Source organism: Micromys minutus, assembly GCF_963924665.1.
Source record: "Micromys minutus genome assembly, chromosome: 7".
NCBI classification, from domain to species: Eukaryota; Metazoa; Chordata; class Mammalia; order Rodentia; family Muridae; genus Micromys; species Micromys minutus.
Window position 1 is genome coordinate 37,196,869 of NC_137976.1, and position 26,892 is coordinate 37,223,760.

General features: G+C 39.5%; 1 protein-coding gene across 3 annotated transcripts in view; it reads left to right on the forward strand.

Moving 5' to 3' along the window:
• Positions 1-26,892, forward strand: part of TBC1D23 (TBC1 domain family member 23) — a 51,095-nt gene that overhangs the window by 15,516 nt on the left and 8,687 nt on the right. The window contains exons 3-15 of one of the 3 annotated variants that reach the window (XM_080919463.1): positions 3,133-3,238; positions 4,910-5,114; positions 7,641-7,764; positions 10,371-10,495; positions 10,584-10,630; positions 10,926-11,029; positions 15,001-15,123; positions 15,413-15,505; positions 17,213-17,383; positions 19,954-19,996; positions 21,501-21,607; positions 22,973-23,112; positions 24,569-24,613. In XM_080919463.1, coding sequence (XP_080775589.1) covers positions 3,133-3,238; positions 4,910-5,114; positions 7,641-7,764; positions 10,371-10,495; positions 10,584-10,630; positions 10,926-11,029; positions 15,001-15,123; positions 15,413-15,505; positions 17,213-17,383; positions 19,954-19,996; positions 21,501-21,607; positions 22,973-23,112; positions 24,569-24,613 — 1,433 coding nt within the window. Of the gene's footprint in view, positions 1-3,132; positions 3,239-4,909; positions 5,115-7,640; positions 7,779-10,370; positions 10,496-10,583; positions 10,631-10,925; positions 11,030-15,000; positions 15,124-15,412; positions 15,506-17,212; positions 17,384-19,953; positions 19,997-21,500; positions 21,608-22,972; positions 23,113-24,568; positions 24,614-26,892 lie in introns of those variants that run through there. The other 2 variants (XM_080919462.1, XM_080919464.1) reach the window with 2 other exon arrangements.

Consider the following 26,892-nt stretch of genomic DNA (forward strand, 5'->3'; position numbering starts at 1 on the left):
GTTGTTGTTTTGAGACAGGATCTTGCTAAGCATAGTTTTCAATCCTCATTCTTCAGCCTAGTGCTGAGATGACAGGTGGGCAACGCCACACTTGACGTACGTGTCTTATGTGTTCACAAATGTTCAGCCACAATGCACTGTGCATGCTTAAGAAACAGACTCATCAGCCAGAAAAGGACGACTTGGAGCCCTGCCCTTCTCCACTGAACTGTTTCTTAGGAAAAGTTGAGTAATGGGGGAGTAACTGCCACCAGTTATATGTCCACTGGTGACCCCACCAAGGCTCCAATGAGCAGTTCACACAGATGGCCCTGAGTAAACCAAATGGATCCTCCCACAACCCAAAAGTCATGAATCTGGCAAAGACTCAGGTGGGGAAGATGAAGGGTTGATAGGGTAAGAGGTTGAAAAACAAGAAGAAGAAAAATTGAATTAAGATGGTATGTAGCCAGGAGGTAGTGCACGACTGAGTGTGAGGCCAGCTTTATGTTCCGAGCAAGTTCCAGCACAGCCAGGGTTACACAGAGAGACCCTGTCTTAGAAAAAGAAAGTTACATATTTATAAAAATTATAAGCATAAGAGGATGAACTAAAAATCGTGTTACTACCAATAGGTAAAGCATGTAACAATGTATAGATGTATGCTTCCTCCTTTCCTTTTTTCTCCTGTGCAAATAAATATATTTAACAGAAATAGAATTATTCCTGCACACAGCATTCTAAATGCTTTATTTCAGGAATTTAAACACATAAAATAGTGTGTGGCACATGTAAAATTATTCTTAGTGTTTACGTTTCAGAAATGGGCATCAGACATTCCTACAGTTATGGAAAAATGACTGCGGTTTTTTTTCACAGTTTCTCAGTGCGATCAACTTGCTTAGGACATCTTCTCTTTAATAGTTCCCCTAATCTGATAATGTCCGTGAAGGCAGAATATCTCTCTCCTGAAGCAGAATTTACAGATGCTACATGTGCCTTGCCAATAAAAAATGTGGATTTCTATAGAATGAACTATCCTGTATCTGCAACCCAGCTTTATTTAACTTTACCAGCATCTGGCTGGTCTTGTTTGACTGGCCAGTCTTGTTTGATGCAGTGCATATTAATTATGCACAAAGGTGCTTTCATTGTGGTAGTTTCACACTTACATGTTATACATTTTGATCATGTTCATCCCCACTACCCTCTCCTCTGTTGAGTTCCTGCTATTCCTGTTCCTCTTACTGTGGTCTATTTCTACTCCCACGTCTTTTTCCTTTTGGTGGGGGTGACACAGTGCTTCCTTAGAGTCACTTACAGGAGCATGATGTCTTAGGCAGTGACTCCCCACTAACTGATAGCCAAAAACAGTAACTCTGCAGTATTGAAATAGTTTCTTCACTTGTCTTATTGTGTTTTGATAGGTGACTCAAATTCAAATGCAGGAAGGACCACTTATTGCACTTGGTTGAGTTTGTTAATTGCACACCTTTAATCCCAGCACTTAGGCAGAGGCAGGTGAATCTTGAATCTCTGAGCTTGAGGCCAACCTGGTCCAAGTCAGCCAGGGCTATACAGAGAAACCCTGTATCAAAACCAGACCAAACCAAACAAAAACACAGTGATACTCTTGGTTGGGTGGTACAGCCACATCCACTGGACACAGTGGAAGTCATGAAGCCGGCACAGTTGCTTGACACAGTTCCAGCAAAGCCGAGCTGGATGCTGCAATGGCTGTCATCCCTGTCTCACTTTTAGGTTTCTGTCTCTGCGCGCTGCATCCTTAGAGACTTTCTTCATTATGATCCATTTCCATTTTCTTTTCCAGAAAAAAATTATGTCTGAGCCTTTTTAGGAAACCTCTAAATTTAGTATCCCTTCTGCTCTTGGGGAAATAACTTTAATGTGGCCTTGTTTCTAAGTCTTCCTTATGCCTTGGAGATCATGGCAAACACAGATCGAAGCTAGGAATTTCTAAATGAGGCCAGAACTCTAGGAATCGTCTCTGGTTATCCTCCCCTAAGCAAACTCAAACATATAATTGGAACAGAATAAACTTAGAAATAGTTGACAAACTTGACTGGCCAGGAGAATTGGTGACAGTCTTAAGGCCCCCTTTTTAACAATATGCTTAGAGCTCTCTACGAATGTTTAAAGATAAAGGATTGTGGGGGGGGGGGTACACTCCTGGAGGAGTAGAACACAGTAAATAAGGTAGATTGACTAAAATAACCTCCTACTTAATAGCTTGGACGATCAAAGGATATAAATATAAGGAGTTAGGTATTAGTATTTGCTATACATAGAAAAATATTTGCACTAGTTTTTCTATTTGTCTGGAGTACTTTAAATACGGCCAGTCTGAAAGCAGGCTGTTGTATAATGGATGTGTTGGCTTTGGTGGAGACATTCTTTAGATTCTTTGAATGGAGTTATAGGGCTAATAATAAAATTAAAATCTGTCGTATTTGTTTTTTTAATTGTGGCTGCACTTGTAATTCCAGACATGTAATGAAAAATGAAACACATGTCCTGAGACAATATGATATAATCCGTACTTCTTTGATAACCGTTAGTCTGTCTTTGTTCTGTGAGACTGTATAAATAAAGGAACAATGATCGCTAGTCAGAGTTGAAAGATTCCCTTGACCACCCTGTGACCCAACAGAGTAAGTTCTGTGACAGCTGGGGCTTCTCACTCAGACACTGTCTCAAACAAACAAACAAACAAACAAAAGAATGAATGCATGACTAAGTAAGTAAATAAATCAAATAGTTTTTACACATACTTGAAAAAATTTACAAAATAACATTTTCTCAGTTCATTAAATATTCCTTATATTTTTAAGTTGTATATGGTGCAGGTATATTTTTATTTGCCAATATCATATTCTTAATATTTCATATTTCAGAAAAGTTGGCTTTAAGTAAAGCCATGTATTTTGTAATTTTTTTGTAATTTTTACCATGGACCAACACGAAGTAGGAAGATCTAATATAGGAACATTTTGTTACGTGGTGGTGGTGTCACATGATGGTGTGCAGATCCTGAAGTTTGTAATCTTTTGTTGTTTTCCTGAAGTCTTGCTTTCCTTAACACAGCATGTTTTACAGGAGTGATGCTAGTTGCCTTTCATGTTTTTCTTCCAGATTGCTCTGAACGTTGCAGGAAAAGGTGATAGTTTGGCATCATGGGATGGTATTTTAGACTTGCCTGAGCAGAACACTATTCACAAAGATTGCCTTGAGTTTATTGGTAAGTTTGATAACCATGAACAATGTTATCTAGTTATAATTTGGGACACCTTAGATTTGTAAATGTCTTGTACAGTTTTGCCCTTTAATAAAATCTTGAGTTACATAATTTTGAGAAAGAGCCAATTTTTACTATTTATTTTACATTATTGATTTTCTTATACATTAATAGTTTTATATGCTCTTTACTTTGTTTCTCATAGAATTGTAGGCCACATGATTACAGCCTTCAATTAGAAGAAACTGTAGTCTGAAAGTTTATCTATAAACAACAGATCATGATTTACTGTTTTCAAGTTGTTACAAATCATAGATGAATAGTTTTCCAACCACTCTACACAATCTGTGTTAATTCATGGTATAGATTAAGCTGATTCAGTTTATACCTGTCTTTTCTAATTCATTTATAGTATTTCGGACTTCGTTTTTCTGTTACATCTTAGTTAACTAACACATTGATTAAATAGTCTTCAGGGTACTAACTGTTCAGAAACTACAGTTTCTAGAATGTAGCTTAGTGGTGGAGTGCTTGCCTGGAATGTGTGTGTGTATGTGTATGTGTGTGTGTGTGTGTGTGTGTGTGTGTGTGTGTGTGCGCGCGCGCGCGCGCGAGTGCGTGCGCATGTGTGTGGCGAGCGTGTATGTATATATGTAATTATATATTACCAGCTTTATTGACAGACAGACAGACTGACTTTATTGCTAGTGTAGAAAAAAAAAGAAAAGAAAGAAAAGAAAAGAGGGAATTTGGACCAGAGATTTGAAGACTTTACATAATATGTATCCTATATTTCTGAAATCACCTTGATCTAAATGATGGTATAATTGTATTCATATTTAATTTATATTTTGTCTGTTTATTCTATATGAGAGCTACCAGTATGAAAAGTCATAGATAGTTTTACATGTGAATGTATGATTAGCTTTATTATAAAATAAAAACTAAGGCTTAAAACACAGAAAGGGAAGGAACAAATATTGGATTTAATGGTAGAGAATGAATTACCATTCTACTTGCCAAAGCTGCAAATTGCGGAGCACTTGGCAGTCTTGTTAGGAAGCACCCTTTGGCTTTCCAGCAACCTGAGTTATGCCTGTCGCTGCCTACTGCCCTACTTCAAACCGGTCACTCCTATGGTTAGCATGCATGTGGTCAATGTTACTGAGTACAATTTGTTAGTAACTCTTCTGTCGTCCCCTTCTCTCAGGGCTGGGTAAGAAAACACATACCTACTTAAAACTGATAGTTGTTCTGTACCATCTGTCTTGCTTTAAGTTAAAAAGATTGGGGAGAGTGTATTCAGCATACAGCATTTCACTGTACTTTGATGCCCTTATGTAACAGAGTACTGTGTACAATGAATATACATAGTGACAGCTTTAAAAATTAAAACTAGAGTCTTACAAAAAACTTTGGCTGTTTTTTCTTAAGTTTTACACCCGTGAGCCAGTATTTATTAAATATGAGAAGGGCTAGCATATGTAAAGCCATGGTTTGATCTCATCACTACAAAAAATAAAAATTAAATGGACAATTACGAGAAAAGGTGCTCTGACAGAGTTCCTGCTTTTCATAGTTTAATACACTCACATGATGAATGTGTAACGTAGTGTGCCCAGTTGCTAAGCCCTTGTGGTTCCCTGATAACTATAGTTTGATGCTTTATTCTAGAGCAGCTCTCAGTGCCAGAGGAGAAGGCAGCAGAATTACTCCTGGATATTGAATCTGTAATTACTTTTTACTGTAAATCACGCAGTGTTAAATACAGCACATCCCTGAGCTGGACTCATCTACTGAAACCACTGGTCTGTCTCCAGCTGCCTCGCAGCGACCTCTACAACTGCTTCTATGCGGTCATGAATAAGTACATCCCCAGGTAAAATATGATCTGGTTACGGTTATAAAGCCCATTTCACTTTGAAATAAAGTTTGCTAGGTTTCTTTTGATGGTAAGGTAAAGTGATCAAGTAATTTTTGAGGTTGCCTGAGGTATATTTGCTTCTTGATTTTGTTCTTGTGACAAATGCTTAAAGTTTTTGTTTATTATGTATATGGGTGTTTTGCCTACATGCATGTATACTACATGAGTGTCTGGTGCCTGAGGAGACCAGAAATGGGTGTCAGATTCTGGAACTAAATTATGCTGGGAAAATATGTTCACAGTGAGCTGTACTCCAATCTCTTGTTGAGGTGTTTTTATTGGATAATGATGTTAAGCATCTGTTTATATGTTTATTGGTAAGTCTTTTATTGTCTTTGGCCACAAAACAGATCTATAGACAAAAAAGATCTAGAGTAGAAAAAAAATGTTGTTTTGCCTAAAAGTCCCAGGAGTTTAAATCTCAGAACACTAGACTTGTGCATATATGTTTCTGAAAGCTCCCTAGAGATTTATAGTTAGACCAGTGAACTTCTGTGCTTCCTTGAAGCATACTTCTTGTAGAAAGCAACAGGCCCAAAGATTCTAAAGGAGGAGGCCACAGTAACGACAAGCAGAAACTGGTATTCCCAGTTAGGAACAATTCTGTCATAATATCCTTGTCATCTGCTTGTGTTTGATTACTTCCCATGGCAGTGATATAGAATATACTTACATAAATCATTGTCATTTATTTCCTTTGGGTAGCATTTTTACTTTCTATGTCCTCCACATGCCAAGTATATGTTCTATCACTAAACTGAACTCCCATCTCTAAATAGTATTTAAAATATTTCTAACGATGCTTTTAAAAGTACACCTGCAAAAAGAGCTTGTTGAATTATGCACCAAGCTTTACATGTGGAAAGATGGCCATATTGCATAGTGAGTTAAGGCTAGTCCTGTGTTTGAGTCATAGTTCTCTAGGTTGTTATGGCTAGTTGTGTGGCCTTCAGTGACAGACTTGACCTCAACTGAACCTCAGTTGTAATGAGTATGGGGAGTGATAGAGTGGATTGGGAAGATAAATTGAAGTAAGTCTGTGAAATGCTTACTACAGTGTTTGGTAATGTTTCTTCAATAAGTAATTGGCTTTTATTCTGATGGCCTGGCTATAATATTTCACTGATACGTCAGAGAACAGTCTTGCACGTGCCTTTGTAGGACAGGATGCATCTCACTACAATAGCTGAAGCAGACTGACTCTTAGGTGGAACCTCCAGGCCTAAGTGAAGAATTAGTCACCACTGTCCATGGTAACACCTGACTAACAAACCACTGGGCAAAGGAACCATGTGTCATGTTGCCTGCTGCTGTTGTTTTTAAGATGTAGTGAATAAAAAGTAATGCTGTCTCTTGGGTCATTATGATCAAAATTCTGAAAATCAGATATCTTGTGTATGATACATTATTTTTCCCTGAAGTAACTGTTCAGTTTTGAGGTTCAAGAACACAAATACTCTAAATAAAATGTGACTACCAGAGTATTGCCAAATCTTTAGTGCATAAATGATATCACTGATCCTAAGTCAGACCAAAAGATGTGGCTTCTGCTTTCCCTTCAGAGACATATGTATTCAGGAAGAAACACTGTCTCTTGAATACTGAGCTGGGATGTTGACCAGTCTGGACCTGCTCCAGATGGAGCAGTTGTGTGGGTACCTTTTGAGGTCAGGGTTTGGGTGGCTCCCATGATCACCCTAGGCACAAGAGCCTTCTTAAAGGTGAATAGATAAGAAGCTTCCTGTGTTAATAACCTGAAGCCTCAGGGAAGTCAAGCATCAGAACAGGTGTCTGTCCTTTTACAATTACTCTTTTGAAGTATTTGCATAGGGATGTAATATTTTTTTGGGAGAAGACCTTGTGATAATATTATATGGCAGAGTATATGTTTAATGATGTTAACTTTGAAACAGTATATAAGTGAAACTTTTCATTTTATTTGCATAACAACCATTTGAAGTTAGGCATTTTTCTGGAATTTACTCTAGGTACCTGCTATCAAAGCCACTTTGATGGGATCTCAGGCTCAGAAGTCACTATTCTGAAATGTCATCTGTGGTCTTCAGACTTATACCTTTGCTGAAAGACATTCCTCTCTGAATGTAAAAACTGTGGTACAAACTTGAAGTAGTCCAAGGAGTTTCTCCTTACTTGACAAGGAGGGAAGAGTCTGGACTCATTCAGGGCCCTCTAGATCTTTGGGGACCTTAATTGTATTATAGTAACCTAAACGCTAGTTTTAATTACCCCAAAGTCCTCTTACTTGAGTGCTTCTGGGTTTGCCTGGAAAACTTCCCTCATGTGGCTGTGTTGTCTGTAAGACAGTGTTAGAAGAGAGCTCTGCCTGGCTTCAGGTGGGCTTGCTGTGGATGCTCAGATGTCCTGAGGGTGTAGAGAGGAAATGGATCTTTCAGGAGGACAGTATGTCAGTGTAATCATGTCTGATCTAGTAATGAGAAACTTTGCTTCTCTTTCTCATAGGGATTGTTCCCTGAAGGGGAGGCCATTTCATCTCTTCCGATTGCTCATCCAGTACCATGAGCCTGAGCTTTGTTCTTTTCTTGATACAAAGAAAATCACTCCAGACTCCTATGCACTCAACTGGGTAATAAAGTGAAAGTAGGAACATTTAATGAAAAATAGTTTATATAAAACTGTAGTTGGCTAGAAGCTAGGCTGGGCTAGTAAAACCTGAATCCCCAAAAGACCACAACATTAGTCTTTTGTTATTTTATACATATGTGGAAATAGCAATAATATATTTTATATATTAGTGAATATTATATATTTATATACTTATATGTAATATATCAAAACTAATAGCTATATTTTTTAAATATAAAAGTTTCTGTGTTCAAACTGTTGATAGTGTCTATAAGAATTGGCAAACAATCATGAGGAAAGCTACAATTACCACATTGGCTGATATAAAAAAAATAAAGTACAGCTGAGTACTTGTCCTTCTGGACTTAATATTTTCAGTGGATGTCTCAGTTTAGCTCTCATGGTTTTCTGAGATCTCTGAGTCTCCAAACCCTGTATGCTCGCATATATATATATATATATACATATATATATACATATACATATATATGTATATATATATAAATTTAAGATTTATTGTTCATATGTATTATATTGATTAGGAGGTAACACTAATGAATTTTAATGATTTATCTTTAGTTCGTTTAAAAGTAATGTAAAATCTATTGCGTGCTATAACATACTTAGCTTACTTTACAATGAAAAATGACTGCATTTCCCAAAACTGAGTAGTGGGAAAAATGCAGTTATTTTATATTTTTGTGTTTCATGTTGCTTGCTGAAATCAAATGCAGATGGGCTTATATAACTGCTTTCAATTTTATTCAGTTTGTAATATTATCTTATAGTTTTCTGAGAATTCTGCTCATTAATGAGGGAATGAATGTAATACACAAGTAAAAGCTTTAAGAATTATTTTGAAAATAGTGAAATGTTAAAAATTTTCCAGTGCAGAATCTTGGGGATTTTTGGATTCCTCAGTCAAGAACATTCTACCGTGCTGACGAAAGACCTTCCTGCAGAATTGGTCGAGTGCTGGAAGGAGTTAAGCATATTCTTTGGTCATGCTTACCTACCATTTCCTTAGGGAGATTCCCATTTCTGCCTCTTGGTAACTGGCTGAGCCAAGACACTTGGCTCAGACCTCCAGTTTCTTTATCTGTAAAATGGGAATAATAATATAGTAAAGTCTCCGAGGACAATGGGATGCCCTTAGAAATCATAAATGGTAATTCAAGCACCCTAACTGATTTTACTTCCAGACACATTAAATCTCACTAGCCTCTCCTTTAGTTCTTTTGGCTGGTCTTGCCATTTTGAGTTAGAAATGACACAATCCCTATAAAATTGTGGCATCCCTGTTTATATATTGCCATTAAATGAAATGATTTTTTAGTAAAATATGAAATTATTTCCTAAGTGTTTTAATGATTAATGTTGCTCCCTGCCTAGGAAATGACATCTTCGTTGTCAGAACTCTAAATTAGTGCTGTGCTGTTTTAGAAGTCTTATGTCCAGCTGGTCTTCCAGATAGTTTGTTCTTACTGCTAGTGTTAGGTTTTGTTGTTGTTTTGTTTTATGTTTATCAGGCAACAAGGCAGTTGTAGTCACCTCCAGAGCCCTTGACTGAGGAAGGTGATGGTGGCTTTAGTTGAGCTTGAGGTTCAGGAGGGCAGCACATTGTCACTCAGTTTATAGTCAGACCTTTATGTCTCCATTTGTCGTGCAGCATGGCGTGCTTTAAAGCCTTCTGGTTAGACGCTCAGGCACGGGCCGTAGAACCTTGGTTCTGTTCCTAGTTCTAGCTCACAGCTCAGCCCTGGGAACAGAGCACATCATCCGAGTCTAGTCCTTGTCTAGGGGAGAAGCCCACTCGTGAGGCCTGTTGTAAGAACTAAAGATAATTCATGAACAATACCTAACCGTCACTTAGTGCCCGATACAAACTCTGTACTGCATACTGTGTTCCCTTTAGCTGTGAGGAATTTTCCATATAATCCGTTAGTATTCTAAGGAAAACTTAGTAGCCAGTGAAATTGGATCTCCATGTGCTTTAAAAGACAGTTAGGTAATAAAGAAAGTTATAAATTAGTAGCTTCTATTTTTAAAACAGGAAGCCTAGAAAGCCCCTAAAATTAAAAAAAAAAATTGAAAAATCTGAATTTTTTCTGGTGTTTCAGTGATTGATTTCTAAGTAAGCTTTGGGAGCAGTTAGTTGGCATTGGTACTAAGTTGAGGTTTGACTAGCACCCTTAAACTGCTCTCCAGATCCTCATAATTATCTTTTAAGCTGAATGCTTGCTGTAATTAGTAATAGTGTGCTAACTAACCTATGAGTTCTAATACCACTTGTAATTTGATGGCAGACTTACCTTGGTCACGTGAGATATGCTCAGTTGGTTGTCTCAGCACTGGGGACAATGAGTGTTCTCTCTTGTGCTGTTTGGGTTATTTTCACATGAGTAGGAAGGGAAGCTCTAATGAAGTTAGGTGATAAGCCACAAGTCACACAGCAAGTTATGTGACCCCAGTGTTCTTTTTGGATTTCATGTGCCCAAGTGCAGATGATTTCTTGTGCTGTCACTGACTCATTTGCTTCAGTAACTTGAAGTAGCAGCTCCAGTGGTTTATCTCTCTCTCTCTCTCTCTCTCTCTCTCTGACTGTAGCTCGGGAGCCTTTTCGCACATTACTGTTCCATTGAAGTCACCCAGGCCATCTGGGATGGATATCTACAGCAAGCGGATCCATTTTTTATTTATTTCTTAATGTTAATTATCCTTGTCAATACAAAGTAAGTGCCATGTTGGTTAGATTCTTTTTTCAGCTTTGGATATGGAGCTTTAATATTTAACTCAAACTTACTTGATTCCTTTTTACAGAGAAGTTATTTTAGCACAAGAGTCTGACAGCAAAGAAGAAGTTATCCGTAAGTAGTATTACATAATATTTGAGGCCATTTGATATCAGTTACTCATTTGGGTTGTTTCAAGATTGGTGTAGGATAGTTCTGAGATTCCATTCAGGTCTCTCGTTCTTATACGTTCTAGTATATACAAGGCCTTGGGTTCAGTTCCCAGCACCGTGTAAGGAATGAAAACAGCTGTTGGTGCTAAGATTTTATTTATGGGTTGCTTATTACCACATTAAACTTAAATAGTGCTAGCGACTATACTTTTCACAAGTAACTGCTAATTCTTGTCATATCTGTAATCACATTTCAGACTCTTTGGAGCATACTCCATCCAGCTTGAATCTGGAAGACATAGAAGACCTTTTCTCTCTGGCTCAGTATTACTGCAGTAAAACACCAGCTTCCTTTCGGAAGGTATTGGTCTGTGTGGTTACTTTGTGTCCTCTTCTCTGCCATTGGTCTGTGGATACTTTGTGTTTTCTTCTCTGCCATTGGTCTGTGGATACTTTGTGTCCTCTTCTCTGCCATTGGTCTGTGGACACTTTGTGTCCTCTTCTCTGCCATTGGTCTGTGGACACTTTGTGTCCTCTTCTCTGTCATTGGTCTGTGGATACTTTGTGTCCTCTTCTCGGCCATTCATTGGTCTGTGGATACTTTGTGTCCTCTTCTTATTTACATGCACGTATTCACTTTGGTTAACATATTTCAATTATGGTTTTTTTTTACTCTTTCAAAGATATGGTGGTTTGCTTTTGTGGTGTTTTACTGTAAATTCTCTCAGGTGTAGGGAAATAGACTAGAAACTGTATCAACTGTTGACATGGCTGCTGCCCCCCAGTATGGTTAAGAGGAAAGCTTTTATTTTAGATAGGAGAGAAAACAGCTAGAGACATCTGGAGGAGTCCAGAGCAGAGAGAGAAGGTAGTAGATGAACATGGCTATCAGGTTGGTCCTGGCCATGAGAGAGGCAGAATAGTGCAGACAGAGGGGGACACAGAGAAGGGAGTGTGGGAGAGCAGGACACACACACACACACATACACATACACACACACACACACACACACACACACACACACACACACACACACACGGAAGGAGACAGAGAGCCTGAGAGAGGATGGAGACGGGAGAACAGATAGAGTAAGACATAGAGAATGAGGTTCTCAGCGTCATAGCAAGGTTATAAGGAAAGAATTTTTTTTTTTTTTTTTTTTTTTTTTTTTTTTTTTTTTTGGCAGGGAAGCTCCTGGGCTGGAGGGAGGTTATGTAGGGAAGGAGGTGGGAGAGCTAGGATGCTTGCGGGAACTTTGAGATGTGTAACAGGTACTGGTGATACTGAGGGAGCCGGGGGCCATCATGGCTGTAGTATTTAATAAGCACCACAGATAGCCATTTGTCTCTTCTGCCCATGATAGAGGAGATTGGTCTCACAAGTCCCTGAGGAATGCTGACTTTTGTTGAACTGGCAGAGTTTGGGGAAGTGGAGTTTCCCTTAGACCTGATAAAAATAACAACAGGAAGCATCTTGCCTTTGTTCTGATTCTTAGTCTCTAGTCATGTGGAGATTGCTTCCTCAGTTTGTGCTTCAGAACTTCTCTGGCAGAGATCTAGTGGTGGGAATGTCACTAGGTTTCTTTTATATGGAGTTTAGCCTGGGTGACATAGATCTACGCTATATGTCATCTTAATGATGGCAGGGTCACTTTACCTCTTGGAGGCATGTATAATTAAATATGTAAGTAAAACCTGGTCAGCCCGTATCATGCTACTGGTGTGTGTGTGTGTGTGTGTGTTTTCAGGGCTGACCACTTGGCATTAGATAACTAGTAGGTGTCCTCTTCCTTGGGGAAGGTTCTTCCTCCCACACTCTTTAGTTGCTAGGGGGTTTGTTTGAGTTGAGACCTCACAAGCTTCCCCCTTCCACGTTAGCATGTCTGTCCGTGTCCTTGATCAGCTCTTGTTCAGCTCGTGTTGTTGAGGGTTCCTGGGTGTAAGTCTGGACATTTCCAGGAAACACGTTCTCACAGTAAACTGTCTGTCCCTCTGGCTTTTACAGTCTTTCCACCCCGTCTTAGGTGATCTCACAGCCTCGGGTGCCTGAGTTATGTTATAGAGTGTCTGTTGGGACTGGGCTCTACAGAACTCTGTCCTGATCCAGCTGTGGCTTTCTGTAATTGTCTCTGTCACATGTGACGTTTCTTCAGGGAGGAGTGAGAGTTTTATGATTTATTTTTCTTTACAGCCGGATAGTCTTATACAGTGCATATGTACCATAGTTTCATTATCTGTCAGTTGAAGGACTTCTAGTTTGTTTCCACTTTTTTTTAGCTTTGTGAATAGAGTGGCAGCGCCATGCTGAGCAAGTGTCTATAGAGGAGGTTGTCGAGTCCTTTGGTTGTAAGCCAAGGAGTGGTGTAGCTGAGTCATAGATCTATTTTTAAATAAATTTTATTTGTATTAAATACACATATTTTATAAAATTAAATTAAATTAAAAATATTTTATTAAATAAATTTTATTTTTAATAAATTATAGATTTATTTTTAGTTTTTTGAGAATTCTCCACACTGATTTCCAGAGTGGCTGCAATAATAGTCCCACCAACATGAGTGAGGGCCCCTTCTTCTCACCTCCTCTCTTACATTTACTGTCGGTTCTGCACTTTGCCATTATGACAGGGGTAAGATGAAATCTCAAAGTTATTATGATCCCCATTTCCTAATTGTTAGGGATGATTAACATTTTTTGAAATATTTCTTAGCCATTCTTAATTATTCTTTTAGAAGCTCTTTTTAGACTCCAAGCCTATTTTTTGAATGGGTTATTTATTATTTTTGAACCTTTGGTTTTTTTTTTTTTTTTTTTTTTTGAGTTCTTTGTATATTCTGATTATCGGTCCTTTGTCAGATGCATAGCTGGCAAGTTCCCTCCCATTCTGGGCTTCCCCTCCCCTTAAACCTGGTTGGTTTTTTAGGTGTGAAGAGCTTTTTAGTTTACAATGTCCCATTTGTCAATTGTTGGTCTTAATTCTTGGGCAAATGGAGTCCCACACCTGCTTCATGTACAGAACTGCATATGTTTTCTTGTGGTTTTGACTTTTCAGGCTTCACGTTTAGGTCCTTGATACATTTGAAGCTAGTTTTTTTTGTGCAAGGTAATAGATATAGGTCGAATTAAATTCATCTGCATGTGGACATCCAGTTTTCTCAGCACATTTGTTAAACATGCTTTCTTTTTTCCTGAATATACTTTTAGGATCTTGGTTAGTGCTAACGGCTGAAGCTACGTGCACTCATATTTGGGTCTCTTCCATTGGTCTGCATGTTTTTTTGCATGTGTACCACAACCATATTGTTGTTGCTACTATTTAAATCCATTTTGAGATCTAGGATGATAGTCCCTCGAGCATTGTTCTTTTTGCTCAGGATCACTTAGGCTATCCAGAGTTTTTTGTGGTTCCTTATGAATTTATAATAGGTCTTTTTTCTTTTTGATCCTATGAAGAATGAAACAAGGCTTTTGATTGGGGTTGAGGTAGATCTGTGAATAATGTTTGGCAGAATGCTCACTGTCATTATTTCTACCACTGCATGAGCATGGGAGTCTTTCCATTGTCTGGTGTCTTTATCTTCTTCACAGGTTTAAAGTTTTCATTGTAGAGAAATTTCATTTCCTTGGTTAAGTTAAATACTACTCAGTAGCTGGCATAGATTCAAACGTTGCGAGTCTGACCCTGAGTAGTTTATTTATGTATAGTTAAACACAACACAGTTTTTCCTGGTGATAGGTAACTGAATGCTGTGTGCACAATACACCTGAAGACATGACTACAAGGAAACTCCTTGTAAATTACATGTGCTGCCTTCAGCAAAGATGGCCTCCACAGATGACTATCTGTGACCCCTCTATAAAGACAGGATCCATAGATTGACAAGCTCACTATAAGGGTCTGAGGAAGGATCCAGTGTGGTCTTGGCCACACAGGTAGCACAAAGGTCACCAGACTATTAGCCAGGTCCACTCCCAGCCTTCTGGGAAGAAAACAGCTCTCCCTATGAAGAGAAGCCTGTGCTTTTGACATCCTGGTTCCTGTAGTGCTTATCTGTGACCATTAAAACCTCTGTTCTTCCTGCACTTGGTGTTGATATTGAACTGTGTAGAATTATTCTTCTTAGTCTTTTGCTTTGTGTGAATTCTGGCAGACTGACTGCAATACACACACGTATCCTGCAAAATTTGAGTTTATCTGATACTAAGTTTTAAAAGAAGTCCATTAAACTCAGGTGGTAACAATTATTTCACATGTTAGTATACATAAAATATTTTCAGGAAGAGAGCACTTTGGATTTTCTTTGTAATGTTTAAAGTCTTCTCCTTGTGTAGGATAACCATCATCTCTTTGGTAGTACATTGTTGGGAATCAAGGACGACGAAGCAGATCTGAGCCAGGCTCTGTGTCTGGCTGTTTCAGTATCAGAGATCCTTCAAGCAAATCAGCTGCAAGGGGTAAGCAAAACAATCCTGTAAGTTTGTGGAGCTGAAAAGAAGTTTGTCTAGCATTGTGTTTAAGGAAATAACGTGTCTATTTTTCATATACTTAGAATTTTTGTTCAGATTGCCAGACTAAATATTAAGACTTTCAAGCTTAATACATAAAAAATGTATTTAGATCCTAAAGATTACATTTTTGTGTGTATATAAATTGTCCTCCTAATTGCCTGTGAGATTCTTTTGGTTTCTTTTTACTATCTTGTCATGTGATGTTATAGAATGTCAGATGTGGTTTCCCTTTTAGGAAGGAGTCCGGTTCTTCGTGGTGGACTGCCGTCCTGCAGAACAGTACAATGCTGGTCATTTGTCTACTGCGTTCCACTTAGACTCAGACTTGGTTAGTATGCGTGCACATGGAATGCTTTGGGAGAGACAGTGGGTTTCCCTCTGCCTTATCCTGAGATTTACAGGACTTGATGGGATGCTTTCTTTTTGCTTCTGGCAGTCATCCTGTGGGAGGGGCTTGAGTTCCCTTTTCTTCTAGGCTCGGTTGTCATAGTCAGTGACATCTGTTAACTGTGGCTCACTGCTCCTTCCATTATTATGTCAGTAAATTCTACACTCACTGTGAGCTATCTCAAAGGCAGATCACTTAGCATTGTGCCTTGCACCGAGTAAGTACTTAGAAATGTGGGCTCCTAGCATAATTGGATAAGAATCCTACAAGTTTTTGTTATAAGACATTTTAAAACTTTCTGAGTAGTTTTCTAACTAGTATGCAGGGAATGTTGTATGTGTTATATAAGTGCTCAGTTATAATTCAGTGTCAGGTGTTAAAGTCACCCTATCCTAGTAGAAATGGGTAAAATAAATACGGTCATAGAGGTGCTTAGAGCTGATGTACCACTGAGACTGGCACCATGTACGCCAGTCTGAGGTTAAAGCCTCAGAGGTGGGGAGCAGATGCAGGAATAGGGAGGTGCCTTCCACCCCCACCCCACTTACCCACCTCCCCACCAGTGAATACAGGGTCTTCCATTCCCCTCCTCATCTTGTCTGGAAATGTTGGTCCTGGAGCCAGAAGAATGTGTTTAAGGGCTAGGTGGGATGGAGGGGAAACTAACAGAAATAAGGTAGTACTTAGAATTTTGACATTGTGGGTGAGAAAGGACATGCTAGCCTGTCTGCATCCTCTGTTGAAAGCTGTGCCTGTCCCTCCTTTCAGCATATTTTTAAACATTACTCCTGATTCATGGGTGCCTTCATTTTCATGAATTAACATTTCAGAGAGTCTGCTGAGTCAGCACTGTCATCAGCTTGCTCAGACTCACCTTTAAGACAAATCCTCCCTTCGCCACTTCACCTTTGCTTAGTGGTTTCCTGGGACCTTTCTGTTAAATACGTTCCCTTTAATGTTTCATAGAGGGCCATGGTGCAGGTATGACCATAGTCTGTTTTCCAGTGAATGTATATTTACATTACTTTCAAAGCTGCCGATGAAAACTTTACACGTGTTTTGTGTAGTTTTCTAGATAGTTCTGTAAGTGGACTCTTTAGAGTAGAATTCTTGGGTTGGGGGTATGGACATGCAAATGTTGCTCTTTAGGAACCCGAAGATCCTCCTACCTCTATGTCCTGTATCCTTAGCATTCTTGGGCATTATCAGTCTTGAGAGTTTGTTTGTTTTCTAGAACAGACTGAAAGTAGAGATAATCAAGCATGTGCAAACACGTTTCTTCTTTCTTCTTAAAGTTGCTTCCTCCTCCCCCCCCCCTGGGGTGGAGAGATGACTGTGGAAAACAGAAGTGTTTGGATCTGTACTTGCTACTTACTGTGTTCAGAGCTAAGCCCTGTTTTGTCATCACGACTCAGGATTGCTGTAGCTGGGCGTTGTTCCGTGTCAAACAGCTCTTCCTCTCTGATTGAGCAGTGCCTTTCTCAGCCTCTGTTCCAATATGTACACAAGCATATCTCTGGAATTTTACTTATTTTATTTTCCATTCCTTTAGTGCTTGGCTTTTAATGTTGGTAATTTGCTTAGACGTATGTTTCTGGTTTTTCAAATATATGCTTGCCAAGTTTCTAATTTTTAAAACTTATCCAGATGCTCCAGAATCCATCCGAGTTTGCACAGTCAGTAAAGTCCTTGCTAGAAGCACAGAAACAGTCCATTGAGTCTGGCTCCATAGCTGGCGGGGAGCACCTCTGTTTTATGGGCAGTGGCAGAGAGGAAGAAGACATGTACATGAACATGGTCCTCGCACACTTCTTACAGGTACGTGCACGTCGGTTAGTCCAGGTTATTGCTGACACCTTGACGAAATCCATAGCTAATGTTCTTTTACTTTTATATCTCTGTATCCATATATTGTAAACGTCTTGATTTTATCTTATTAAGAACTTTTTCTTACATGTTCATGGGATACCATCTTAATTTTAAGTTATAAACCATAAGGAACCTATTTTTGTGTAGGAAGTGAGGTAGGAAAATTACTGTGCCAGCTATCGCTTTGTTAGTGAGTTTTCTTAATATACTGGGTTTCTCTGTGCTCAGGACGTATTCGCAGAGTACTTTGTTGTTTTAATCATTGTTGCTTTATGTTCTAGAACTTTAATAGCTTCATGATTTATTTTGATTCTTTTAGTTATTTTGATTATATGTACATATACATATACCCGTTACCCATGACATATACATACATACATGTATATACGTATCTGTTACTGTGACATTCTTTGCCATGTGTTCCCCTTGAGCTGGTTCTCTTTAGCACAGCTAACTTGGGTTGGGGATTTTATACAGTCTGACCTCTACCTCACTGCTTTAGCCAGCTGATTGTTCAGTACTTTTTTGGAGTTCCCACACTGAAGTCTGTGTATTGCATCCACAAGTGTGGGATCAGGAAGACAGTGGCCTTGATCCTCCCAGCCTCTCCATCTTGAACCAGTTCTAGTTCCATTGTATTTTCCAAGAGATTTGGCTTGAATAGAAAGTTGGATGCGGTGGTCTGTACCTGTAATCCTGGAGTGATGGGAGGGAAAGACGAAGACAGGAAGATCCCTGAGCACTCAGCTAGGTCCAGGTTCAATAAAAGACTCTCAAAAAGATGGCAAGCAATTGAAGACTTACTGACTTCTGGCTTCTACCTGCACATGTATACAAACTCTTGCAAGTGTGTGTTGGGGGAACTCACAAGTGCTTACATGTGTGTATCTGGGTCATGTGCATGCAGCATGCACACACGTCCATGCATACCCACACTCAACATACATGCATACATGTGAACACATACAGACATAAATAAAGAGAAATAAAGATAGAAAGTAGGGGACCATAGATGGCTCAGTGGTCAAGAATGAGGGTTGCTCCAGCACCCATTTAGGGAGCTTGCATCTTCTGTGACCCATTCCAGGGGCTCTGATGTCTGTGCCCTCATATGCACCATCCACACCAATACACACAAGGTTATTTTTTTAAAGATTTATTTATTTTATATATTTGAGTACTTTGGTACTGTCTTCAGACACACCAGAAGAGGGCATCAAATCCCATTACAGATGGTTGTGAGCCTCCATGTGGTTGCTGGGAATTGAACTCAGGACCCCTGGAAGAGCAGTCAGTGCTCTTAACCGCTGAGCCATCTCTCCAGCCCAGGTTATTATTTTTTCTTAAGTCTTTAATTTTTTTTAAGGCGGGATCTTTTTACATAGATCTGGCTGCTCTGGAACTTACCAGGCTGGCCTCAAACTGACAGATGTTCACCTGCCTCTGCCTCCCAAGTGCTGGCATTCAAGATGTGTGCCACCACACCCAGTTAAATTTTTTAAAAAAGTGGACAAAGACTGTAAAATCTTTATAACATGAACATACTATCATACTTTAGTGTGAGAAAAAGAATCTAGTATTCAAGTTTCCTTGCTTTTCCTAGGTTTTAAAATATGATGTCATTGTTAATGTTTTTACTCTATCATGCGTGTATTTGTTGACACCCAGTGAATTGTCTGTGCAGCTTCCCATGTTTAGTATTTGCTCTGCATGTTCATCTGATGTCATTTCTCCATTCGACCCTAGCTTGCCATTATTTAGATCCATTACACATTTTGCTTTTTAATTAAAATATGACATTTTAATTAATATATTGAATGTGTGCACAAGCAAAAACATACCTTCAGGACACATCTCACAGTAAACAAAGGACAGCTTATGAGAGTTGGTTCTTTCCTTCCATCATGTGAGTCTGTGGAACCAAAATCAAGTCATTAGACTTGGTGGCGAGTGCCTTTACTTGCTGAGCCATGTTTTTCACTCTAGTTTTTTGTTACTGTTTTGATTTTTTTCCTTTTATGTAGACCAGATTAGACTCAGATTTGAGATCCTGAAGACTTAGCCTCAAAAGCAACACATCTGACTTTAAGTTTTTGGTAGTTTGCAAATTGGCAGTTCTGTTATTTTCTTTTTTAATAACCATCTATGATATTTTTATACATATTTTAGTAAAGGACAAAAATATTTGAATCTTTAAAAACCTACTTTGATTAAATTCTCAAATGTAATTTTATTGAATTTGGTTTGACTCTCATACTGTGGAGACTGTAACACAAATAAAAAACACAGTCTTAATAGCCATAAAGCTGCCTCCTCCTTTGGCTCAAGCACCAGCACCAACAACATGAAAGGTCAATCCATGTGCAATTCTGTGTGCCAAAGTCCACACTGTCAAGGAAACGAGATATGCCAGAAATTTAATATATAACTATGTATTATGTTTGCCAATGCGTTGGGACTATCTGGAGCTTTAACTAACCTGCATTTTACAATAACTTAAATTTTGTCTTTTATTACAGAAAAACAAAGAATATGTTAGTATTGCCAGTGGAGGATTTATGGGTAAGCCTATAATGCATTAATTTAATTGGACAAAAATAGTGATTACCAGTGAGCTGACTCGGTGACGCGGCTGTCAGCGTGCCCTTGGTGTCCAGTCCTTTAGCATTGTCAGGGAGGAGAATGCAAGTGGAACTATAGAGAACAAAGACACGGGGATGCGTGAATAAGGACTATTTAGATAAACGGTCTTGCTTATTTTATTTAGGTTTTCTTTCAAAACTTTTTTGTTTTTATTTTGTAAGGTGCTTGGGACTGAAATGAGGGGCTTATACATGCTATGGAAGCGTTTAGCACTGAGCTCATTCCTAACTCCTAATCCTTAGCCTTTTAAGAGGATCCGGAGTTTGAGGGCCAGTTGACGGTACTACATGGTGAGTTCTAGGCCAGCCTAAGCTATGTAGCAAAACCCCATCTCAAAAAACAAAAGCAAACAAGAGCACCATCCCCTCAAAGACAAACAAACAAACTCAGCCACCATCAACAACAACCAAAAGGTGTGTGTGTGTGTGTGTGTGTGTGTGTGTGTGTGTCTGGGTTATAGCTCTGTTTTTGGAGTGCTTGCTTAGCATGCACAGGGCCTTTGGATGTACTCCCCAGCCCACCTATAATCCCAACACTGGAGGTGGAGACAGGAGGAGGACCAGGAGTTTAAAGTCTTTCATTCTCTACTACCTAGCAGTTTGAGATCAGCTTGGGAAAACGCTGTTGCCATTCAGTTGCCCTTTCAGTGCAGCATTCCAGGATCAGGCAGGTGGATCTCAGAGCTTGAGGCCAGCCAGGGCTACAGAGGTTAAATTCTGTCTGAAAAAAAAATATTGTTAAACAAGTGTTGACCTCTGGCTGTTATTAGAAATCTTGATAACACAATGCAAAAGTTGGTAACTAGTCATATAATTCTCAAGGGTGTTCAGGGAAAAAAAGCATTATTTTATAATAGAAATTTTCAGGAGTAAAAGCATTTTACACTGTATTCTCGAATTAAAAAGAAAATAAGGACTTGCTCCGTCCCTCCCTAGTCCCAGCTGCCCTGACCCAGGCATTCCAGATGATTTCAGCTCGTGCTCCTCCTCCCTTGGATGCCGAGAGCTGACCATTAGTGCGCGTCATCATGGCCGCAGTCTAGAGTCCTAGAAAGCTTTTTAAACTGCGTATTTTTTCTTTCCATTAATCTTCCTCTCATTAATGCCCAAGTCTACATTGTTATGGGAAAACATGATACCACTTAGCTTTTCTGTGAATTCTTCCTGTCTTGAAATTCTGACACATCTGTTAGTACCTGAAGGGCTGTTCTCCAGTCACCTCTCTGGGGACTCTGCGGGGGCTTTAGACAGGTGGACAGGTTTACTGTGGTCTGGAGTTCTCACCCGCAGGACAACACACATGGCGATGATGTCTTTGAACCATTTTCATTTAGCTGTGATGTGTTTGTTACACTTCTCGGGCATTTGGTCTTTGCAGAGTCTCCTGTTCCAGCTTTTGTTTTGTTTGTCTTGTTTACTTTCAGCCCTACAGCAGCACCTGGCAGACATAAATGTGGAGGGACCAGAAAGTGGATATGGCCATTGGATTGCCAGTACCTCGGGGTCAAGGGGCAGCATCAGCTCTGGCGACGTAAGTACATGTGTGGAACATGCTGGATCCGTTTCCAAAAAACGTGCTTAACTCCCATACTGCCAGCATAACAGAAAAATGTCAGAAATATTTAATGTGCAATGAGGAATCATAGCAAGGACGTGATGGTGTAGATAGAGAAAGTTAAAAAGTTGGCCAGCCTAGTATATCTGATGTTTAATGGTTGTCATGTGAATGACTGTGAGGTTTTTCTGTAGGGAGTAAGTACATTGGGCAAAAAGTCTTGACACTAGAATTAGATGTCATTACATCAATTTGTTAACAAATAGTAGTCATGTACCAATGTTTATTCTGTACAACAGAGACAGGAAACTGCTGTACAGGGTGACAGTTATTCGTTTGGACTTAGGTAGAGACCACTGTTGGGTCCAGAGTTTGTCTGTGCAGTTTCCTCCTTTATGACTCTCAGTAAGACCTTCCAGCTGTGGCTCACCACCCATGCAATGAAATGATAACACGTTTCCCTCAGGAGGGCCTTTGGACCCGGTGACAGGACTATGCACAGTAGTACACTGTAGATGTGTGGAGGCTTCTCTTCAGTCACATGATCAAAATAGAACATTGTCACATTATTTGCAGATAAAGCTTCTCCAAGAATTTGCTTTTACCTTGATCCTCTAAGATATACAAGAGAACTAAATAATATTCTATTGTGTGTGTTCTCATTTATTTGATTAATACCTTGTTGCTGAATACTTACAATGCTTTCCACCTTTTTCTGTTACAAACACCACTTCATGTGTGCATGCTAGGCCAGAGGTTGACATCTGTCTTTCTCAGTCACTGTCTACCTTACTGTTTTTAAGATAGGGCTTTGAACCTGTGGATGACCAGTTCAGATAGATTTGGGTGGTCAGTGACAGGCATCCTCCTGTGGATCCTGCCCCTCCCTGTCCCCTATGCTGGGGTTACAGATGTATAATGTTGTGCCTTGATTTCACATGAGTCCTGGGGACCCAAACTCAGAAAGTCCTGCTTGCAAGTTGAACACTTTACCCAACTCCCCATCCAAACCACTCTTTACAAGAGGAGAGACATAGATGTGTGTATAGAGTAAAGGCCATGTGAGGGTAAGTGGAAAGGTGGATATCTATATACTCATGAAAATAGGAAAATGTATAACCTCCCCCAATAAATAGAACTGAACCTACCCTGCCCTAATTTAATTAGTTGTTTCTTTAAAAGCCCTGTGTTCAGATACAGTGGTTTTCTGAGATCACTGACTTTTAGTACTTCAACATTGGAAATTGTTGGGGATACAATTCTGTCTATAGTGTAGGTATCTTTTAGCAGTCATGTTGCACTAATTATGTAGGGAGTGTTCATCTATCTTCTTTGTTTCAGGGTGAATCTTGTAATGGCTCAAATGATAGAGGGATGAAGTCCCTTGTCAATAAAATGACTGTGGCTCTAAAGACAAAATCTGTCAATGTTAGGGAGAAGGTCATCAGTTTCATTGAGAACACATCAACTCCTGTGGACCGGTGAGTTTCCTATACAGTGTGAGCTCACGATGAGTAACTCAACTGTAATAGATCTTAGCTGGAGTGCTGTTGACGGATCAACCATATCACGACTGCACGTCCTTCCCGTTCTCAGAGGAAGGTTCATCTTGTTTGCCCCTCTTCCCCCTCTTCCCATCCAGTACACAAAGGCCTGTGCTCATAGTGCATAGGGCAGCTGCTTCCCAACTGCCAGCAAACAGTTATTTCAAGCAGGAGCTTCTGCTTCAAGAATTTAAGGCCTAGATAATCTGGTCATGCTCAATACAACAGAATCCCACTTTACCAAGTTTACTGTCTTGTAGGAATTTGTTTAAAAATATAAACAAACACCATTTTCCATGAATTAAAAAGAGGGACATAGTGAGCAACTGGCAAGCAAGTTTAAGAATATTTGTTTTGCCGTTTGTTCTGAGTGTAGGGTATAACAGAGTATTCGTCTAGTTCGGGTGTGTGCATCCTGCGGCCTGGGATAGCTATGGGTGTGGCCAAGCCCCAAATTGTGAATTTACTTAAAACATGATGAGATACTTTGTGATGTGTGTAACTTGATTGCACCGCTCTCAAGTGTGAACTTGGTAAATGATGTCATGTCACAGTGACAAAAGCTGAAAGGTTCTGATTCAGATACGGAATTTGTTTCTGAGCAATCCTGATTGTTAGCATATGGTAGTGATTGATCTCTCTCTTGTCTCCCTTGCAATATCATGGGAAAGCTGACACATTTGATCCTAACAACTGAATGCCCCTTCCAGCTTAGTGCATGTGCATACAGAAGTATGTCCTATTTAGTGAGTACAAAGATAACGAACAGATTATCACTAACTCCCAAACTGAACCTCATGTAAAATAGCCTGATAACAAATATTAAAGCATTTGATCAAGCTCAATCAAGTTACATCTGCTTTCAAAAGGAAAACTCTTAGACAGCGCTACTGAGTCCCCAGACTTTTGCTGCTACATTTTGTGGTGTGAACATTAAAGCTTTTGTTTTAAAGTACACTTGTTTACTTCTAAGATTGACTAATGATGGGCTGGAGTGATGGCTCAGTGGTTAAGAGCACTGACTGCTCTTCCAGATGGACCTGAGTTCAATTCCCAGCAACCACATGGTGACTCACAACCATCTGCAAGGGATCTGATGCCCTCTTCTGGTGTGTCTGAAGACAACAGTGTACTCACATACATGAAATAAATAAATCTTAAACCAAAGATTGACTAACGATAACTGTAAGATGGAAAACTGTTGTCTGTGAAGTACCACATAAAACCGGCTTTTCTTCATTCTCCTTTGTGCTTGGGATGATTGATTGAAATAATTTCCTTATAATGCATTTACTGTTTGAAAAGCTGATTTTATTGTGTATTTTCTGAGGCTGCTGCGTTTTTTTTTTTTTTATAATCATTTTGTTCTGTCCTCTACCTTGATTTGCCATAGAATGTCTTTCAATCTTCCCTGGCCAGACAGATCATGTACAGAGCGGTAAGCCATTGAGTACAGCGCTCGCCTGAGCCGTCCGTTCCCTCAGCATGCCTGGCGCGGTCTGGGAGCCTCGTGCCGACTTGGCTTTGCTGCTGCTGCTTGCAGAGCTGCCCCATTCTCGGTCTGCTCCTGGGAGTGTACCATGCTGACACCGTGCTTTCTGTTTTGTCTTGTGCCTGATTTCCTCCCCTGCATGTCCTATCTCCTTGTTCCTCACATGGAAATCAAACGTGCTCAAACCCAAGGACTTGACAAATTGTGCAGTTTTTATTCTGAAACAGTGAGGAGTGAAATGTCCACCGAGTCAGGAGTCAGCGGGGCCTGAGTCATCTCATAATGGACCAGTCTCCTGCCTTTTTGGAAAATGACAGCACCTAAGTCCAGAAACATCCAGTGATGCTGGAGTTAAACAAGGGTCTTGCACATGCTGATACTGGTTCTTTAGCAGTGAGCCACATCCCCAGCATCGAAATTTTAACATGAACTTTATATACATTTATAAATTCTTAGGTTTTTCTTAATAAGGTGTCCACATTGACACTGATGAGTTAGCAGTAGAAATCTGTTTGAAAGAATTAGAGTTCTTGGGTTCTGTGTTTGGGTTTTCCATGAAGGAGATCGTGGGAGACATGGTCTCTACTGTCCAACCCATTCCCTTCTCTGTCCTCAGGAAGATGGTGGTTGGTGATACAGAGATTGATTTAAGGTTTAAAATGCTGAGTCTTCAAATTAGGTTAAGCAAACAAGCCCTGCCAACTTCATAACCCTACGCAGTGTTATAGTTTATGTTCTTGCAGAAGTTTTCTTCACCATAAATTGGGATGTTAATATAGAAATAATTGAACGTTTACAAAAGAAAGTGCAGTTGGTAAGATGGCTGAGCAAGTGCAGACACCTGTTGCCAAGCCTGACTACTTGAATTTGGTCCCTGGGCCAGCTTGGTGGACAGAGAGAGGCAGCTGCCACCGGTTGTCCTCTGACTCCGTGGCTCATGTACAAGTCTGTGCACACACAACAAATAACGAGATAGAACTTTTAAAGAGTCTGGCCATGCTTTGAATAGAAATTCAGCCATTTTGGGTTAATTATGGATTTACTGTCTTATCAGTGTCTCCAGTGATTGGAAACATGTTTAAAGTATCAGTTGAATAACTTTAATTTTTTTTACTGTTCCTACATAAAGCAATTTTATGACAACTATTTAATTTTACCTTAGTAAACTTTAAAAATTTTACTGTATTAAATTTACTGTCTTAAAGAAACTTGCTCTTTTTGAGAATTATGATCTGCTTGTGAATCACCTTTTATAAACCGTTGAGCTCACTTCTGGGCAGTTGAATTAGGTTTGTCTCTCAAATCTTAACTTTCTTTTTTCTGTGGTCCACATATAGGTGTGCTTGTTTTAAAAGTGAAAGTGTAATTGAATTAACAGTGTGAAATTAGCAGTCAAGTTTATTTTTGAGTGTGGCAAGTTAAAACTTGTCCAAGCTATTTCTATAGATGTTTTCTGAAAATATCAATATACTGTTTTAAAAAATAGTCTAAACAAACAAGTGTAAATTTAAAAGCACCACTGAATTTTATTAAGAGAATTTGAAGAAATGTTACAGAGTTCATACAAACTTTTCACAGTAGGGTGGAGGGAGAAGCTTAGGAAGCTTCTTTTGCAAGCGTGAGGACCCCAATCTAATCCCAGAAACTTACATTAGATCAAACAAACAAACAAAAAAAAAAAAAAAAAAAAACAAAAAAAAAAAAAACAGCTGGGCAGGAGCTGGAGAGATGGCTCAGTGGTTAAGAGCACCGTATGCTCTTCCAGAGGTCCTGAGTTCAATTCCCAGCAACCACATGATGGCTCACAACCATCTGTAATGACATCTGGTGCCCCCTTCTGACCTGCAGGCATACATGCAGGCAGAATGCTGTATACATAATGAATAAATAAATCTTAAAAAAATAAAAATAGCTGCGCATGGTGGCTTATGGGAAGCAAAGCCAGGTGGATCCCTAAGACTCTAGATGGCCAGCCTAGCTACACACACACACACACACACACACACACAGGCGGGAGGAGGGAGAGGGAGGGAGAGAGAGGAGAGAGAGAAGTAGGGAGAGAAGGAGGGAGGGAGGAAAAGAGGGGAAGGGAGAGAGGGGAAGGGAGAAAGGGGAGAGACTTTCTACCACCTTTCAAACAGCACTACACCAGGAGGCTTCTTTGGGGACATTTCAGATCTAAACTCTGACACTTCCTAATGGTCATAGCTTGATAGCTTACAGGA